General features: G+C 36.9%; 1 protein-coding gene and 1 long non-coding RNA gene across 16 annotated transcripts in view; one reads left to right on the top strand and one right to left on the bottom strand.

The window, feature by feature from the left end:
* LOC149783365 (oxidation resistance protein 1A-like) overlaps nucleotides 1–19333 on the top strand; it is a 227964-nt gene that overhangs the window by 18789 nt on the left and 189842 nt on the right. For all 10 annotated transcript variants that reach the window (XM_089931584.1, XM_089931583.1, XM_089931585.1 and 7 more), the window contains exon 2: nucleotides 3027–3141. In XM_089931584.1, coding sequence (XP_089787710.1) covers nucleotides 3086–3141 — 56 coding nt within the window. In that variant the 5' untranslated portion in view covers nucleotides 3027–3085. The remainder of the gene's footprint in view (nucleotides 1–3026; nucleotides 3142–19333) is intronic.
* The window catches only part of LOC149783366 (uncharacterized), a 48422-nt gene that overhangs the window by 15771 nt on the left and 13318 nt on the right, over nucleotides 1–19333 (bottom strand). For 3 of the 6 annotated variants that reach the window (XR_016413593.1, XR_016413589.1, XR_016413591.1), the window contains exons 2-3: nucleotides 12423–18098; nucleotides 8926–9218 (exon numbers count right to left, since the gene is read on the bottom strand). This is a non-coding gene — a long non-coding RNA (uncharacterized LOC149783366). Of the gene's footprint in view, nucleotides 1–7119; nucleotides 7452–8925; nucleotides 9219–12422; nucleotides 18099–19333 lie in introns of those variants that run through there. The other 3 variants (XR_016413590.1, XR_016413594.1, XR_016413592.1) reach the window with 2 other exon arrangements.

Here is a 19333-nt window from a genome sequence, read left to right as displayed (position 1 = left end):
TCCTGTTATATTGCAGGCATGTGGCAGACACAGCCAAAGACTAATAACACTTCAGACAGACAGATGTACAGGAATATCCTGCTATACTGCAGGCATGTGGCAGACACAGCCAAAGACTAATAACACTTTAGACAGACAGATGTACAGCAATATCCTGCTATATTGCAGGCATGTGGTAGACACAGCCAAAGACTAATAACACTTCAGACAGACAGATGTACAGCAATATCCTGTTATATTGCAGGCATGTGGCAGACACAGCCAAAGACTAATAACACTTTAGACAGACAGATGTACAGCAATATCCTGCTATATTGCAGGCATGTGGTAGACACAGCCAAAGACTAATAACACTTCAGACAGACAGATGTACAGCAATATCCTGTTATATTGCAGGCATGTGGCAGACACAGCCAAAGACTAATAACACTTCAGACAGACAGATGTACAGCAATATCCTGCAATAATGCACTTCATTTTAAAACAAATTCAAATATGCATGGGCATGGGCATGGCATGGCTCCTTAAATTTTATTATAAAGTTATTTCATCAGTTGCTTAAAGTACCACAAAACTTTAGTGCTGAATAAAGAAAAGTTTGATTAGACAATTTGCCAGATATTTTGTATAATTCTTAATGAAAGAAAAATATCATTGCTTCTTTCTTAGTTTTGAAAGACATTTGCTCATTAGAAAGCTGATAGTTGTAAATTTAATTATTACTGAACCATCAACAGTAATGCCATTCCATTTTTGTCCAAGGTTACACAGTAGCCAACTGTTTGCTCGGCCATCTAGCAAATCCAAATGATGCTGTGGTCCAAAAGTGATTCTCACTTGGATTTATAAATGTGTTTATTACATGTGTAAATTCACAACACCAATCAACTATTGTTTATTTCCAATTATCAAAACTGACATTATGATTCTGTACCAAGGACCTAAATTTAGATGAATTACAAATGAGCATTGCAAAACACCATTTCCCAAAGAAATACCATACTCTGAATAAATAAATAATTCTCTTACTCTGGTGCTATACTATAGAATAAATTCTCCAAAGCAATTAGATCAGAAACAATGTCTCTAAATGTGTTCAAAACAAAATTGTATGATTACAATCTTGAAAAGGCAGTTTTTATTCTAAATGTTGAAATATATGCACAAGATTTATTCTGTTAATAAATTCATATATTAGTAAACTCTGTGCTTCTGTACTTAATGTATTTGAATATGCATTACTATTTTTCTTTGCTTCTTTTTGCAATCTAATTTTTTTCAAGTATTTCCAATAGTTTGTTCATCTTGAGGGAGATTTGTATATTATACTGAGTTACCCTCATCAAATAAAGTATTTATTATTATTATTATTATTATTATTAACGTTGGGTCACCAATTGACCTAAAGAACAGAAATCAACAGGAGGGAATTAATCGCTGAAGGTGTGAAAATGTGATGCTTTTAGTTATTGTAAATTAAAGAGTAACTGTAAAAAAACATGAGGATTTATTTCTTCAGTTGTACAGTGAAACCCCCTCTAAAAAATGATGGGTGGGGTCCACAAAGTGCCATGGTGCTATTGTTTAATATCCAACAAAATCAGGTAACTGAGTAAAACATTGAACATGTAATATCTTAGCTACAGTAGGTGGAACTGTGAGCTTAGTGATGAAGTTGATACATATTAAACAATAATAACTTATTACAGGTGTTGTCGAAAAAGAATGAACAATACTGGTTTATATAATGCAAATTAAACTGTTCACTTAGGTCAGTAAATTTTTTATTTACATGGTTTACTTGTGCATCGATACGAGTAGGTATCCCACACACTATTATGCTCAGCTTGTACATTGAGAATGCAGTGTAAAAAAGAATTTTGTAATCTTGGATTTCATCTGGGATATAACCATCACTAGCATCATTTCCACCTATCTGAACTACCATTGTTTTTAAAGGTGGAGGTCCATATACAGTACTCTGAACTACCATTGTTTTTAAAGGTGGAGGTCCATATACAGTACTCTGAACTACCATTGTTTTTAAAGGTGGAGGTCCATATACAACACTCTGAACTACCATTGTTTTTAAAGGTGGAGGTCCATATACAACACTCTGAACTACCATTGTTTTTAAAGGTGGAGGACCATGTTCAATACTGTGTCTGTTATATGTTTATTTTTGCCCCTCTTAATGCCTTTACATCTGTCTTCGTTAGTCCCTTCGTTCTGACTCCTTTAATGATAGAGGGAACAATAATTAAAGTCGTTTCATTATCTACAGCTGGGTTTGGGTTTACTGATATGTCCATTGTTCTTATCATGTTTTGGTCTTGTCTCAGTTGTAATGGGTCTTAATAATGGGTCTTAATTCTGTAATGTAATGGGTCTTAATAATGGGTCTTAATTCTGTAATGTAATGGGTCTTAATAATTCTCTTTGATGTGATCATGTGATGCACAGGTATGATGAAGCAGCTGCTGTGCTTCATGAACTATTTTGTCACCATCATCTTTGTGTGTGCTGGCCTGCATGCTGACTGAAAAAACTCCTTGTGACAGGTATTGGAGTGGTCTGGATATATATACACTTAGCATTTCTGGGTTCTCTCTTTGCATAGCCATTGCTGGGGTGACCCACTTTTCCTGAATAGCCCCTAATTGCTGGTTCCTCTCTTTGTGCCTTCAGGTTATTTAGGTGTCTATCAGTATGTAATTCTTGATAGTGATAATTGGGTGTTTCATCTTCTGCTCACAATTCTCCAGGTCTGATTCTCCTGCCTGGCCTTGGGCAGATGGAGGTGTAAGGAATATGGGCATTGTCTGGCTTGTATATCTCAATACACGTCAAGATGATGCAAAGACTAGAGTACTGCTCTATCCAGGGAGAGTTATGGGTTTAGTGGGAGATGGCTGTGCAGATACAATGTTGGTGTTGTTAATTATCATTTCACATAATTCAAGAAAATCAATTGGGCTGATCTTCACTGCAGACCAAGCTTTCAAATCACCACATTTCCATTTTAGGGAGTTGGTCAAGAAATGGTCCATATCTGGTGACCGGTCTTTCTTCTTACAGTTTGAAGATGAGCAGAAAATCTTCTCTCACCAGTCGGGCATTTGACAAGCTGAGTGCTCTCAGGTAAGTGTTGATTTTTCAACTTGTTTTAAATTATATAAATAACTGCAATTCTAAGTTTGCTTAAACTCAGACAGAGTGTTTTCTGCATGATGCGATATTGATGTACAAGAAAGGGACTGGATACAATGGCACATATATCAGTGATATGCTTACATACCAGGTAAGTTTTCTTGAATTTGAAAGCTTTTAAGCAAAGTATGGTATTACAATATTTTTCTTGCTCGTCAAGATGTCATTCAGACTAAAAAATCATGTGGAAAATTAAGCCAAAAAATTGAATACATGTGAGAATGCCAGACCTTGTATACCTTAGAAATAAACTGATTATTCTTCATCATAAGAAAGGTTTTAAATTTCCCCGTTTAAATAGATACAGACAAGAGTATTTGCAACCCATGTTTTTCCTAAATAATCCCAATTTTTGATCTATTAGGGGCCATTACTCCCCACTTTATCAATTTCTGGGTATATTGCCTGTTAAATGTAGATGAACAATTTAAAGATTTTCTATTCTTTTTGCAGAGTTATTGCCCATTTCCCATCAATTCCACGTGTACATTGTCTCATAGACTAAATGTGCCTTTTATGGATTTGTCATTGTTAGTGCCATATTAGATAGTTATGGCCCTTGATATGAATATTGTCTCGGACTGAGGTATGCTTTTTATGGGTTTAGTGTCCTTTCCTTGTTTGTTCATCCAACTGATTTTGTTGTCTGCAAGACAACTTCACCAAAATTGGTTGGAGTTCCACATAATCATTTAGAAAAGGTCTGACTCCTAACTACCAGACTTTATAACTTTACTTTCTTCATCACAAATATACCAAGAAATATTGGAAGTTTTCAGTGGAAGTTACTATGCATCCTTGTGAGTAGCAATTTCAGCAACCCACTTCATAAATTTTAAGTTACCAACCCTGAATACCTATCTTCTCTACCCTTAGTTTTTCCAATACAATTTGAGTGAAGCCCTTGGTGATGCATCAGTTGGTAGTTGATATAAACTCCATAAACAACACCAACAATCTCTAAATGACATAGTCACACCTTGTTCCTTTTAATCTTGTGACAGTTCATGCTTCTCTGTTGCTTGTCTTTAATACCAAAAAATGAACATACTGAAAAGAAACTTTGAGATAGGGCATTTAACTTTTGCTTCTAACTATGTCCCCAAAAGGTGATGCAATGTAAGTAACTGATTTAATGGAACCGTATCATTATGTGAATCAGTAAAAGCAGTTAACTGGTTCATATTGATGAATATTACTTTGTTATATATCAGTGAGGGAGTAATGTATAGGAGTAATCGAGCTTGTCAAGAAATGGTGTCATACCATCTATGCTTTCCTCAATACCAGTGAGCACAAACACAAAGAGTTTATAATGGCAGTGATATAAAGGATTGTGCTAAAGCTACTATAAAGGATTGTGCTAAAGCTACCTTGACAGCTATTCCAGTAGTGATATAAAGGACTGTGCTAAAGCTACCATGACGGCTATTCCAGAAGTGATATAAAGGATTGTGCTAAAGCTACCTTGACGGCTATTCCAGTAGTGATAAAAAGGACTGTGCTAAAGTTACCTTGATGGCTATTCCAGTAGTGATATAAAGGACTGTGCTAAAGCTACCTGATGGATATTCCAGTAGTGATATAAAGGACTGTGCTAAAGCTGCTTTGACAGCTATTCCAGTAGTGATATAAAGGACTGTGCTAAAGCTACTTTGATGGCTCTTCCAGCAGTGATATAAGGATTGGGCTATACTTTGATGGAAGGAATGTGCTGTATTTATTTTCATGGCTCTTTCCTGACTGACATCGTTCCTAGTACTATCAAAAAGCGGCAGTGTAAACATCTTTTTCTGTAGGTTGGAGAGCAATGGTAGCAAAAAAGTTGGTTAAAACTAGTGGACTTTTCTTTAATGTAAAAAATGTGTTATATGCGAACAGGAGATGCTTGAGATATTTGTGTGTGACTGATTGCTTTAGGGCATGTAATAGTACTGCAGGTTGATGAAGTTATGCTAAATGTGCATATATATTCAAACATTTGGCTGCCATGTGGCCATGTTTGAAAAGACTGTACAGCCACCATGTACCATATAAAATGTGCTTTAAGTGAACTCTGAAAGACTATACGCACGGCCAACCGTTACATACATACTCTATTTGAAGATGTTGGCATGCATATCATGTACCTGATATTCAGGATTTTTTTTTAAAGTAAAACTGATACAATATTACACTCAGATATACACATAATCTAGCGTAAAGTAATAATCATTAATTTCAGCCAGAATATTTTCTAATATGTATAATAGGTATCCAATATAATTGATATAATGATTTACTTTTTTTCTATTAATCAAAGCAAGAAGATTTCTTTCAAGCTGTGTGTGGGGGGGGGTGTCCAGTCATCTTTATTTTGTAAAGCAAGACTTGGTAATTAAGAAAAGTGATATTCATAAAGTGTACAAAAATATCCCATATTTCTGCTTGAAAGGTATATGAAAAAGATTTCTAAATGTCAACATGAAGACCCACTCCATGACCTTCTTAAACCTGTAACCCAGAAAACTGTATTTACTGTACTATGCATCTTTTAGAATCATACAAAGAAATATATTATATAAATGATGGAAATTTATACCTTAAAAAGTTCTGCATCTTATTCCAAGTTTCCAATTTTGCAAAAAGTTGTCCCACACATACAATATCGTCTGCTTCCCAATGTGTCAACTTGCCGCTAGATTGGCATTCTCAAGAAATTCCCTGGTGTATAGTCTGTTTCTTAATTTTTTAGTAATTCTTCCCCATAAACAAGACATTGTAAACACATTACATCCTATTCATTGTTGTTTCTTTTCTGCATAATAGCTTATTTTTTATAAAATGCAGAACTTTACTGATTTTTTTACAAGATTGGTTTAGTTTGCTTAATATCTCTTGCCATTTATTGGCATTGTTACATTGAATTTTGTAAAACTCGCTATAAACCTGGCCTAATTACTTGATTGAAATGCTGACAGAAACAGTCAAAAGTAATGTATTTCATTTCTATAGCCCGATGAAAAAACATCTTTTCAAAGCTCTGTGCAGAATAGGCAGACATATTGCGAGTCACGAAAACATGGGGGTATTTATTATCCTCTGTGTCCAAAATTAATATTATTTGAACAGAATATTCTGATGACAATTGCTTCTTTTCAAACGGTAAGCAATGCAGTATTTTATTTTCAACAATTGGTCGAATCAGGTACGTGTTTTGCTTCAATATAGGAGACGGAAACTTTAGGTGCACAGAAATGCCCCAAAGCATTGTACATGAAGCAGTGAGTGAGACACTATTATCTATGCACATGTGTTTGAAACAATTCATGTGGAGTCATTGTGTCTGCAAGGTTATGGTTATCCCCTTTGTACCAGGCCTGTTGAAAGCAGTTTACTCATGTTGGTTTGACTTTCACTCACTATACACATTTAAAAATGATGAAACAACCAAAATATAAACCAAAAATTGAACTCTAAACGAGGCTCATTGTTAATAAACTTGGTTTTAGCTTGAAACTTCCTCTGTAGTGGAGTAATTTGTAACCCACTATGACACGCTCAGTGATGCATAACACGTTTTCTGCCACAGGCCACGTACCGTACAATCTACCTACTCCCCCAACCAAACCCAAATAAAAATCAGCAACCATGAGCAAGTAGGCCCAATAAAAGCTTATGTAAAATATAGACAGGTCCAGTGCTTAGACTATGCCGTCTTTTTCGAGCACTGCCTCCCAGCAGGGTGGGCACTATCTTGTGTTCGTAGAAAAGGAAAACATGGGATAGCTTGCACCCAAGGTGAAAAACTTGTATAAGTGGAAATCTGACTCCATGCTAGTTTTCTTATATGATCAGTTACTGATAACTTATATGAACGTAAAGCAGATACTCGTACGAATAAAGTACCTTACATAATATAATACCTACTTTTACAGGAACTTTCTACCTTGCTTCTCGTCTTCTTAACTTGGATCCAGTTTGCGTGATGTAGGCATCCGCTGTTTCCGGTGTGTGAAGCAGTGACGCGTGGCAATGTACCCAAACACAACACAACCAGTTTATAATTTTCTCTTTGTATATGAGTAAATATGCTGTTTAGTTCTTTCAAACCCTGTTGTGCAGATATAAACAATATTTTTTTCCAGAACCCTATTAAATGAATTTGAACTGTTCTTCTCTATGGACAAACTTTTTACATTTTACAATGATGCGATTAAACGACTGTTAAAACAGTGGATTTCTGTTTTAAATGGGTGTATTCGTTTTGAAACAAAAATCATTTGTAATAACAGCAGAGTCCTGAAAGAAGTGTTTGACTTTGCATGATGTCAATAATTGATCGCTCTCGCTCTTTGTCTCTCATTTACTTCCCCATATGTCGATTATCCAGGGCCCGATAAAGTCAAGAGATGGGCGGGCAAACTTTAAAAAGGACCTTGGTTTTCCTCGAAAGGGCACCACATCAAAAGTATGTGTATGTTTACTCAAAGTGTGCATAATAGCCAGAAAAAAAGTGCTCAAGAATAAAATAATGGTCAAAATTTTAAGTGACAAATGACTGTATGTTTGTGTACGTTTTTTAAAAAAAAAATTTGGCGGTACCCCACCCCTTCCACGATCCGGGCCAGTGAACTACAATTTGTACTGAATCTGTATCCTGTGCTTCGTTGCAAAGGCGTAAACTGTACCTGGGCATCATTTCTACGACGTAAAGATATTCACACGTTCCTAGGATACAATACAGGGAAACTGGGAACTTCCAGTCGGATTAAAATCACGTCTCCACTGTCTTGCGTAAAGGACAGTATAGATCTGATTTTAAAATCAGATTGTGGGAACTATGGCCTACAGACGGATATCACCCGTTCCGTATTATTTTGCAAATGAGGTTGCCAGTACAGTTATTCAGCCGACTGGGAAAGCTGATTCATGTTACATTCTTGGTAAATCACACTGCTTTTATATTGCATCGTTAACATTAATATGACCCTATAGTCTTAAACTGAGTAATAGAAAAGAGCGAGAAAAAAAGAGAAGAAAGTTGTGTAAAATTCAACAAATAATTTATCTACCTAGAATACAAAGTGAAAATTGAAAAAAGAACTTTCAGTGTTGCAAATGAAATCTCAAAATAGCCGAAACAGTTGTATCAATCACCAGCCCTAATAAATAAAGGTCTAATTAAATTTCACACATGCTCGAAATAAGATCCAACGTTGAAGGCGTTGATGTGTCTGTAGTGGACTGTGACGCGGTGATGTCACAACGATCTTTTGATGAATCATAGTTATATAATCAAAGACGTCCTTGTTTTGAATTCACTATAATTCCAAGATAATAATTCTATCCAAGAATATTATTTAAGAGCACTTTGTATTTCCGGTGAATAAATATGGGATGTGTCGGGTTGTTATGCCGCCACTGTGGTAGGTGCGTTATGGTTGGGGTAGGGTGCTCCCAATATTCTATTTAAAGTATTATATTATTCCCACCCAGGCTTGATTTCGGTTGGAAGTTAAATTAGTGAAAAAGATAGATGTAAAGCTCCGAGCCTCCAGTCAGCAATGCCGACGGTTGAATGATTGAATATACAAAAAAGTAAAATTCAACGAATAGCAATTTAATGAATATTCAATAGTCAAATGATTAAAATTTCCCAAGTATTCTCCTTCCGCTCGACCCTGTTATATCCTATTGTATCATTTTGATTAGTAGTGTGAGATAGCTTTTCACCTGTCCTTGTATTATACTCATATATGTGTATTCTTCTCTCATATTCCTCCAATTCTTTCACCTCTTCCTCCAGACTTTCTCCAAATTCCTTCTCCTCGACTCCTCTATACTTCTTTTCGTCCTCCTTCACTTTCTCCTTCAGACTACTTTTCCTCCTCCTCCACCTTCTATCCACCTTCTCTCCGCCGACTAGACTTTGTCGACTCCAACTGATCTGCTCGTTTCACTTCCGTCTCCTTTCTTAGAGACTCGGGACTTAACTGAACCGGAAGTTCTGTCCCCCAAAAAGCTTCCTGTGAAAACACAAGGACGGTACAATATTTTCCTTAGCCCTCTCATCTCACGCTACACTCAGCCTATCATCAGATAACGGCTATTAAATTTATTCGGTCACGCATTCATTCACATCGAAATACTCACACGTTCTTGTATGGTAAAACAACGGCGTAATAAAAGCACGGTATCAGTTACTTCTCATACACACATCAATAAATTGCGTCACATGAGTACATATTCCTAATCCCATTATACTAAACAATATCACAACAATCAGAGGCATTTCATTACAACTCATACAAAGTATACACATATTCAAATATCCATGCTCTGATATATCTATACATCCATATTAACTAATCTTACACGCTTCAACCATTTTCCAAATTCACAATTCAAGCATGTGTAAAATCTAACATATCACATGAATAAATGCACTAGTTTACTACGAAGTAACCTAATAGCAAATTACAAAATTAATTCTGACTACAAGCTAACAATCTACATAATTTTCTACATAATACTCAAGCTCATTTCTCAAATTAAGCATACATACTACACATAATTACACTTACAATGCCGTAATATTCTGCAAAAATCGAGCAAATAACTTACTGACCATTACGAGACTTTGCCTTTCCTTAAAATCTCCTCTTTAAGTTTTACCGCCAAAATTACGAGTGGCTCCCGCAGAGCGAGTAACCCTATATTGCTCAGCGATCTTCCTAGGTGAGACTAAATTTTCGCTTGATAGTTAGAAGTTATAATTCGGATTGAAAATACCCTCTATCTCAATTCCGATTGGGTGTCGCTTTGATCCCATCCCTCTTAGCGGACAATGTCCTTCTCGCTGTCTGTCCACGTGGGGACGGATTTAGAACAAGCCCCGGTCCCTCGTGGGTTTCTCTGATCTTAGGACTAAGCTGTAATACATAGGTGTGAAGTCGCACGATCCAACGCCTGTGCCGATTCAAGATGTCGGGTCTTCTCTCTGGTCACGGTAACCTTACGTAAGAGATTAACTCTAGCCTACGGAAGTGTTTAGACATCAAACCATGGCTTGTAATAATACCTTAGTATTTCAACCAAATCAAACACTAAACGCAACAATACAAAATATTCTGCATGATCTCTCTGCGGAGAAGTAACCATTTTTATTTTTTGGTGTGTGTGTGTGTGTGTGTGTGTGAGAGAGAGAGAGAGAGAGAGAGAGAGAGAGATTTTGTTGAAAAAATGTCTGGTCCCCAAATAGCTTGAATAAAATTTTGTTTCTGTTATTGGTAGAAAGGAAGAACTTATCATATCCATTCCTTTAGTTGCAAAAAAATTTTTTTTAGACACACACACACACACACACACACACACACACACACACACACACACACAAAACATTGTTAGAAAAAAGTGTTTTAGGTGTCCATTCTTCCCCCTCCCCCGAAAATGATATGCTCGGCCACTTAGAATAGTGCACATCATAAGTCCAGAGTGTAACTTGTAATGTGCAGTCAAAAGACTCTGAAATTTTCCATATAGTATGAATGTATGTAGTGTTTACGGCATCTCAACAAAATAGTGGCTACATGGTGCCAGTCATGCTGAACAAGTTTGTTTGGATCATATTTGGGTAAAGTTGTGTCATATTTGCAGGCCCGGCCTCAGTTTGCGAGGCGCCAAGCTGGCAAGGCCCGGCCGGTGGAGATGCTATAGTTTGTGGAATGCGGGCCCAAGACTACCGTCTTGCTTGCCTTGCCAAGGCCGGTCCAACATAGTTGGGTAAACTTTTGTCATTCCTGTGGTGTATTTTTGAATATATTCTGCATTATTAGAATGTAACTCACTACAAGGCGTATGTGAGAAAGCCGGCCAGTAGCTTCTCGTGGGTCGGTGGTTCTTTCCGGGGGTTTTCCCTGGTTCTTCCTCCACCATTAATACTGGTCGCCATGTATTTCGTGTGCTGAAAAATGGCGTTAAACCCTACAACAGCAGCAACAAAAAACAACAACACTACAAGGCTGTTATCAAATGGTGACTTGTAGTTGTACCATCAATCAGTGATTTTGCGGATCGTGATAAAAGCAACATAGTATATGTAGTGATAGCCAATGATAATTTGATTGTCTTCAATTACGTATGCAGCGAGATTTAGCAGCTGTGTGGCGGCAATTCTGCTTAATCCTATAATACTAACAATACTAATACTAATACTAAAAATAATAATATTAATAAATTTTCATGAGGGTAACACGGTGTTTTTAAGAATAATCTTTGCGCATCCCCCACGAGAAAAGGAAAGATGAAATAAATTTTATCGGACTTTTTGTTTAAACGCACGCACATTTTGCACATTCGTCATTTAAATTACGTTCTCCTACTTACTGTTTCTATGTCTCGTACACACACACACACACACACAGACACACACGCGCGCGCGCGCGGAAACATTAATTTACTTAGAAGAACTTTAAATAGATGATGTGCGAAAGGTACCTTGTCAGATATTCTTAATTTTTTAAACATTACTTTCAACTCTCAAATCAGTTGGTATGGAATTGTATTTCTAAAAGCTCGATACATTTATTTAGCAAAGTAAAAATTGTTGGGATCTAGTGATACGAAGTGGCGTTAGCAATCAATATCAAGTTCATTCAGGCATTCAGGCGACAAGCTGTGAACAGAGTTTAACACATAAAGATGTCTAATGTCTGTGGTAGGAGGATCGATTTGTGACAGTGACAATTTACTAATCAAAGAAATCAAACAAGTTTGTAATGTGACGATCGTCTTCGAACTCGAAGAACGAACAACAACAATAGAGCCAGTTTACTTTTTAGACAACTGCAGATACAGTGCATGGACATTGGTATATAGAATCAAACGTGCTGCTCTCTTTAACACGTGACGTTGGAAGTTTTTAATCCATTTCTTTGTTGCATGAATAGCACCAAATTGTACAAGCATATTCAGAGGTACGATTTACCATTAAAGAATAAATAATTCGCGATTTTTGGTGGAGCTGGCTACAGGGCCGTAGAGAGCGATCACGGGCCCTGTGGTAAGAAACACCCGGGCCTGTCCTAGTTCTTGTTTAAATAAAAAAATTATTTTATAAAATTAAAAAGTGTTGTTCGGCCCAGGTCCCGGGGATTGCTGCCCCTCTTGCCTGCCCTTGCTGGATACGCGTAAAAATGTTGTAACGCGGTATTTCACAACGTGATACGTACCACCTTATGCCGCAATTACATTCGGGATCCAGTTCAGTGTTCTGGGTCAGGGGCCTGGCACTGTTTTTTGGATATCATTTCCGTCCGTCATTAACCGGAAAAAAAGAAACATTTGCTCTGATTTGTAGCAAAATAGCACCACATTTATCCATGATATAATTAGGAAAAAGAGTTTAATTATCATTAGATAAAAGAGAAAATAAAGTTTGAGCAGAGCCCCCCCCCCCCCCCGTTAAATGAATGGATAGTATTTTACAGTAGATACATTTACTATGTCTGTGTTAATTATTGTTATAAGTTGGAACGTAAAACCTATAACTAAATTGATAATTAAGCTTTCACTATAGACGATTATGTGACAGACACCATGCTGACACTAGAAAGCCTATTGATGACAAATCGAAATGTTGATACTGTTTTCTAGCAACACTTGATATAATAGGCAGAAAAGGATTGAGTGGGATGTCAACAACCGGTTAAGATATTTATCAGAGAGGGCCAGTAAACATTAAACACGCTTACTCAACTAAACGAAAAAATATTTAGTGTACTTGAGAAATTACGTACAGTTTGGACAAAAACCAAGTGCTTTCCTGAAAATCTATGGATGATTCGCAGTCTTACAAAGGAATACATGCTTAACATACTTATACACGCTAGTAAGTAACTTAAACATGACTTGTTTTTGTTTTTTGTTTGTTTTAAACTGAAAATTTTCCTAAATTTGTATTTTGCACGAATCTGTTTAAAGGTTTATTGCGTTGGAGTACGTCACAGGTGTCGAAGATTTGATTCAGAGGCCATAACTAGAATTATATTCGTCACCATCAATTTGCGACAGAAACAACCGTTTTGTGAAAAAAAAAATGATAATGTTTGGGAACCATTTGGGCTTGGATAATGAAACACGCTGTTAATATCACTGAAGTCGTAGCAAGATTCACAAGGAATTTCCGTTCATTCATTACTGACGGAAACTACCGACGTGCTGGTACAGTGAAAAAGTAGTGTGGTACGTACTACGGGAAAAAACACACACTGCTATACCGCTAATACTGCGCACCGCTAGTTTTTTGGGGGAAGGTAGGTAGGTCTCAGTTTGACATAACAGGGCAAGACTGGATGAAGTACTATAGTTATCCGACCCCACCTAAACTAGTTTGTACTCTTCTACCGATTTGAAAAGGAAAGTTTCCAGGAGATTAAAAAAATGCACAAAACTTACTCATTTCATTCATTGATATAAATTAATCGGTGAATGAAATGAGTAAGTTTTGTGGATTTATAAAAAAAATTCGTTGGTGCTTTCCGTTTTTAAAATCGTTACCGGGGTACAAGCTGCTGGGGTGGGTGGGTGGTTTAAGCAGAAACTAAAGAACGTAAATTTTATATATTAATTGACAAGATAAAGCTCCATCCACACATCCACATAAAGTTCTAAAAGCTTTTCACTGCATCTCGAATCTAAATTAACTCCATTAAGTGAATATTCGGTTTGGCAGCATTGATTCTGAACATACCTACTGAACAAGTTAATTTTTTTATGTTTTGGGGTTGATTCTTAAATACACGAAGTTAGGCGGATACCAGTTATTCACATTCCTCCAATCAGGCTTTAGATCGGTTTTGATATCATGAAGGTTGCTAGAGGAAGTTACAATGTTGTTTTCGTCTGCATACATATCGGTCACTAGAGTTAATCGTTAGAGATAGTTCATTGACATATAACGAAGTCAAACGAGGTTCAGGTATAGGCTCATATGTCGGTTTATTATAGTTACAAATGATGTTTAATCATTAAACTTGAGAGGATAAATATTTTACTTAAAATGTCAGGTAGGTTAGATAACGTTGCTAGTTATCGAGTAATGCGACAACCCTTAGGGATGAACCATTTACTTGGGGGGTGGGGGGAGAGGTGTCGCTGGGATTTTTCATTCGAATCACGAAATTTGTGTTCTTTTTTTTCGGGGGTGGGTGGGGGGTGGGGTGTCTTTTACATGAAAATAATTTGTCCCCAACCAGTAAAATGTATGTAATTAGTTATTCTCCCCAAACGCAAGTCAGAACAGGAATAGTTTTTGGTAGCTATTTTCCTTCAGAAATACCCCCTCCCCCAGACATCCTTTCTAGCCTAGTTCCTATATGTTAACCTATCTACATTACATATCTACCTATCTATTTATCGGAACCATGACTAGCCAAGATGCCCCCAAGAAGGTCGATCCGTTTGTCACTGCTGCATGGATTTGACACATTCCATGTTGAGTCAAACCTAGGACGTAATTTACACTATTTAATTCTAATCCCAGAGTCCAGTAATCTTTATTTAAAGTTATTGCATGTGTTTAAAAGATAGAAAACACAAGACCTATTATACTTTTACTATCCACTATTTAAAACCACAATTTAATTAGACATTTAGGATTATTCACGCAACAAGACAACTACCAACGTATTCAATCGATCAGTGGTGGTACGCACAGTCTCACATAAATATACATGATTCAACATACTATGTACATCGACAAATTACGGACATACTGCAATCTGTACAGCAGTACATACAAGATCATAATTGTACATAACTTTGAGGGGTGTCCAAGTGGTCTAAAGCCCTCGTCTTTTCAGATCACTCACACATTTCACTTCTGTGGACGAGTGGTCTAAAGCCTATATCTATCACTGTCCATTTGGGTTCGAGCCTGGGACTCGGCCAATGTGGGTATGTGAGAAAGCTTGCCAGTAGGTTCCCGCGGTTCATTGGTTCTCCCCGGGTTCTCAGTTATACTGGCCCATATGTTTAGCCTATCGTGTGCTGAAAAATGGCGTTAAACCTACAACAAAATTAAACAAACAATACGTTAAAATTTATGTACACTTCATTTGCAGCCGGGCTGAAGTAGAATAGAGTTACTGTACCCCAGGCTGGTGGATTTGGGAATATTTTGTTGTTTTGGGGTTTCACGCGATTTGTCCGCGCAGGATACGTGGCGACCAGTATAACTGGTAGAGGAAGAACCCGGGAAAAGCTCTTTAAAAACCAAAGATCCATAGGAAACTACAGGCAGCGTTTTCACATATACACGTTGACCGAGCCCAAAACTCGAGCCAACGCAGTTCCTTTCACATTTGAATTTTTAACTTTGATAACTAGGGATTTTTATAAGGAAAAAAATCGTCCCCACGTAGATGATAATTCCTGTTTTTATCCTGTTCCAGGAATTCTGGAACCTTCAGTCTTTATTAGGCAATTGATCTTGACAAAACTTCACCTTCATGAAAAAAATAGGTCACTATGTCAGAGATCAATTCTTTAACCTGTATGGTCTAACATATCAATACGGGTGATGGGGGTGAGTGGGCTAATTTATAAGTAATGTTATATGGGACCCTAGACCCAAGCGGGAATCGACAGTTCGCCGTAGGTTTACATTCGGAGGCACTCTTAACAGTTTGAGGCTATAATGCTAACATATATGCTGTTGAGAACTCATGGTATTCATTTGTAAAATTTGTTGACCTCAAAAACACATCTCTATGCCATCCAATACCCCATATATACTATTCGAAACGTGGTATGTAGTGGCCCTTACTCTGTGTTACTACCCAATACGTTATGCTTAGTGACCAATACCAAACACAATAATAATATTCAGTCATCTACTATCCAACACCCCACACTATACTATCAATCTATGTATAGTAATTAGTACTCCATACTTCCTATCCAACACGGTGTGTATAGTGACCAGTTAATATCCAACATGCTGTGTTTAGTGTCCCCACATGATATGAATAATGAAAGTAATAAATAAATAAATAAATAAATAAATTAAAAAAATAACCCTGAAACATTTATATCGCCCAGACTAAAAGCAGAAATAAAATTTCAAGAAATGTTACAAACTTTAGTGGGGACAGTAATGAACTGGAAAGGAGATAAAAGTAGCTTTGAATAAAAGTTGTCAAAAATGTTACTGACTTTGGTGCAGACCAAACAAAATTTCGGAAAAAATGTAAAAGTAATATATGGCTTAGATCAAAAATAGTAATAAAATTGCAAAAGTGTCATGGACATTAGCTGACACTGAGGCAAATCCACTCAGAACAAAATGTAAAAATGTTGGTCTTGACTAAAAGAGATATTAAAATCAGGAAACCATCACAAACTTTAGCAGTTACTAAAAAAATCAGAAATTGCTTATGTTAAATGTAGTGCTATACAAAACTCTCATGGACTTCAGATGTTACTGTAAAATCCAGAGAAAAATGTAAATATTTGGGCTGGGCTACTGTGAAAGTTCTAAAACTCAAGGTACTGTAAACAAAATAAAAATGGTGAAAAAAATGAAAAAATATGGGTGAGATTAAAAGTGTGCGTGTTTGTGATTTGGATTGTTAACATAGCTTAGACAATTTTTCAGTCATATCGCTACGATGTCTGGAGTGTGGCCACTTTATAGTGATGTCTAGCATTGGGGTCTCACGCGCAGACATGTAGCATGATGTCCTACCCAGTCACATTATTCTGACACCAGGCCAACCAGTCCTAACACTAACTCTTAATGCTGAGTGCCTAGCAAGGCAGTTGTTGAGACTAAAAGTAATACTCAAGGTGCTAAACTGATACGGAATTTAGCTGAGTCTAAATAGACCAAGATTTGGCATTGATTGTTTATCTTACTTCAAGTACATTTGCAGGAATAGGTTCGTAATATTCTTTTTCATCTTTTTCTTGGATGTTTGCATTCAACATTTTGTCAAGTGCTAAAATAATTCTTGTAAAATTTAAAATGGGTGACTATCCGATTCATCTAAAATGAACTTCACTATAGAATGTTTTGTTCTTGATCTTGCTCACATTTAACTGATGCATTATCCGCCAGCAATTATCATTACGATTCCCTTGGTTTTTAGACTTGCTTTTCTTAACAAAGTAATAATTAATTGATTCAATGACAAATCGTATATTGGCACAAGTTTGGTCCCATCTGTCATTTATTTAACCTAAACATAAATTAAATTATCACTGTCTTTATATTGCAGCATGACTAGAATGATGGATATTAATAACCATTGCACAGTTTGATAACCTTTAACAACTTTGACCATTGTTAAAACCAATATAGGTATGGATGGACATTGTAAAGGGGTCTCATAGATTACCTTAGGTTGGGGTGGGGTGCTCCCAGTATTATCTTTAATTATTACAGAAGACCCACCCTGGCTCGTTTTCGTTAGAAATTGAAGTAGTGATAGAGATGCAAAGCTCTGAGCCCCCAGTCAGCGATGCTGACAGTTAAATTACTGAATACATAAAGGTGAAATTCAAATAAACAACAAATTTAATGCCATTCAGTTACAAATAGCCCTTCCTCAAATGAAATTCAATATTCAAAACCCTATCACTCGTCTTTCACTCAACCAAGTGATGGCCTATTTCACCATCTGACTTAGTGTGATAGATTTTCCTCCTGTCCTGTGTTTCTACTCATCTGTAGTATTTGTTGACTGATACACAGTACCCCTTCAGTCCAACAACCACGTCCTTCACCCTTTCACTTCCTCCACTTCCGTTCTCTCCTTTTCTTGTCTCCCAGAGACTCGGGACCAGCTGTACCAGGGTATGTCCCTTCTCTGTCTCCTACAGCTCCTCCAGTCCCTAAAAGCTTCCTGTCCAAACACACACAAGGACATTAGTATATTCCTCTAGCTATCTAGCCTCACACTAAACAACAATCTATCATGATAAGTCATTACCTTCTTTGGTCACGCATTCATGCACATCAAAATACCCATACTTTCTGGTATGGTATACACGGTATCAACTGCTTATCATGCATATATCAGTAGATTTCATCACATCGGTGTATATAGATTCTCAATCTTATTATAGAGAACAATATCACATAATCAGACACATTTCTGGACATTACACTTCTACAAAGTGTACCCAGATATCCACATATCCATACGCTGATATATCCTTACACATTATACTCCTACGAAGTATACACAAATAGTCAAATACTCATATTAACTAATGTTGCACACTGCAACCATTATACAAAGTTATAATTCAATTCAACATTTGCAAATCTAGAATATTACATGAATAAATGCATGAGGTTACTACGAATTAACCAAATAGCGAATTACAATATTAATTCTTTACATAAACATTGCTCATATCTCAAAATATGCATGTAAAACACTAAAAATGAATTAAACCCTACAAATGGTAATTCTACGTACTACCGATTCTAGTAATGAAGTATACATACTGCACATAATTAAAGTACAATTACCTTGCCATAACAGATTGCGACAATCGAGCAAATAAGTCACTGACCTTTCCGAAGCTCCTTTGTAATTCCCAGAATAACAAAGTTTCCCGCCAATTTCGAATGACGTTGGAGTAGCTTAGAGCTTCCTTATGTAATTCCCGCAAGATGGTTTAGTGACTACTGACGTTTAATTTCAAGACACTAGATTTAAACTTGCGATTCCAATGGTGGCCACGCCTTGCTCAGTTCGAGTGGATGTCAATTCACCCATGGTCTACATAATTAGCAGACATTGCCCCCTCCCCGGCAGTCTGTCAAGGGTGGATTTATGACCCCCACTTGATATTCCTTTGAGCCAACACCGGCAATTCATGCCACTTACCCGTGAATCGTACTCAGCAGAATAAGGCGTCGGTAACAAGTTCCTATGGCCATGTTATATACAACTGGCTTCCCCCCATCTTTCTGATGTCGGCTTACACTCGCAACATTTATGAAGCGAATAATTAGCCTCAGGGTCTAGCATATACATGTTGCAATCTGGCTATTGTTCCTTACTTATAACGTGACAGACATATACTAAAAAAGAGTGATCCAAGGAGGTACACAGTAATGAAAATC

Source organism: Sinohyriopsis cumingii, chromosome 14, assembly GCF_028554795.1.
Source record: "Sinohyriopsis cumingii isolate HCF-2022 chromosome 14, ASM2855479v2, whole genome shotgun sequence".
Taxonomy (NCBI): Eukaryota; Metazoa; Mollusca; class Bivalvia; order Unionida; family Unionidae; genus Sinohyriopsis; species Sinohyriopsis cumingii.
Note: the sequence above shows the minus strand (reverse complement) of the source record. Positions and strands in the feature narration are given on the sequence as shown.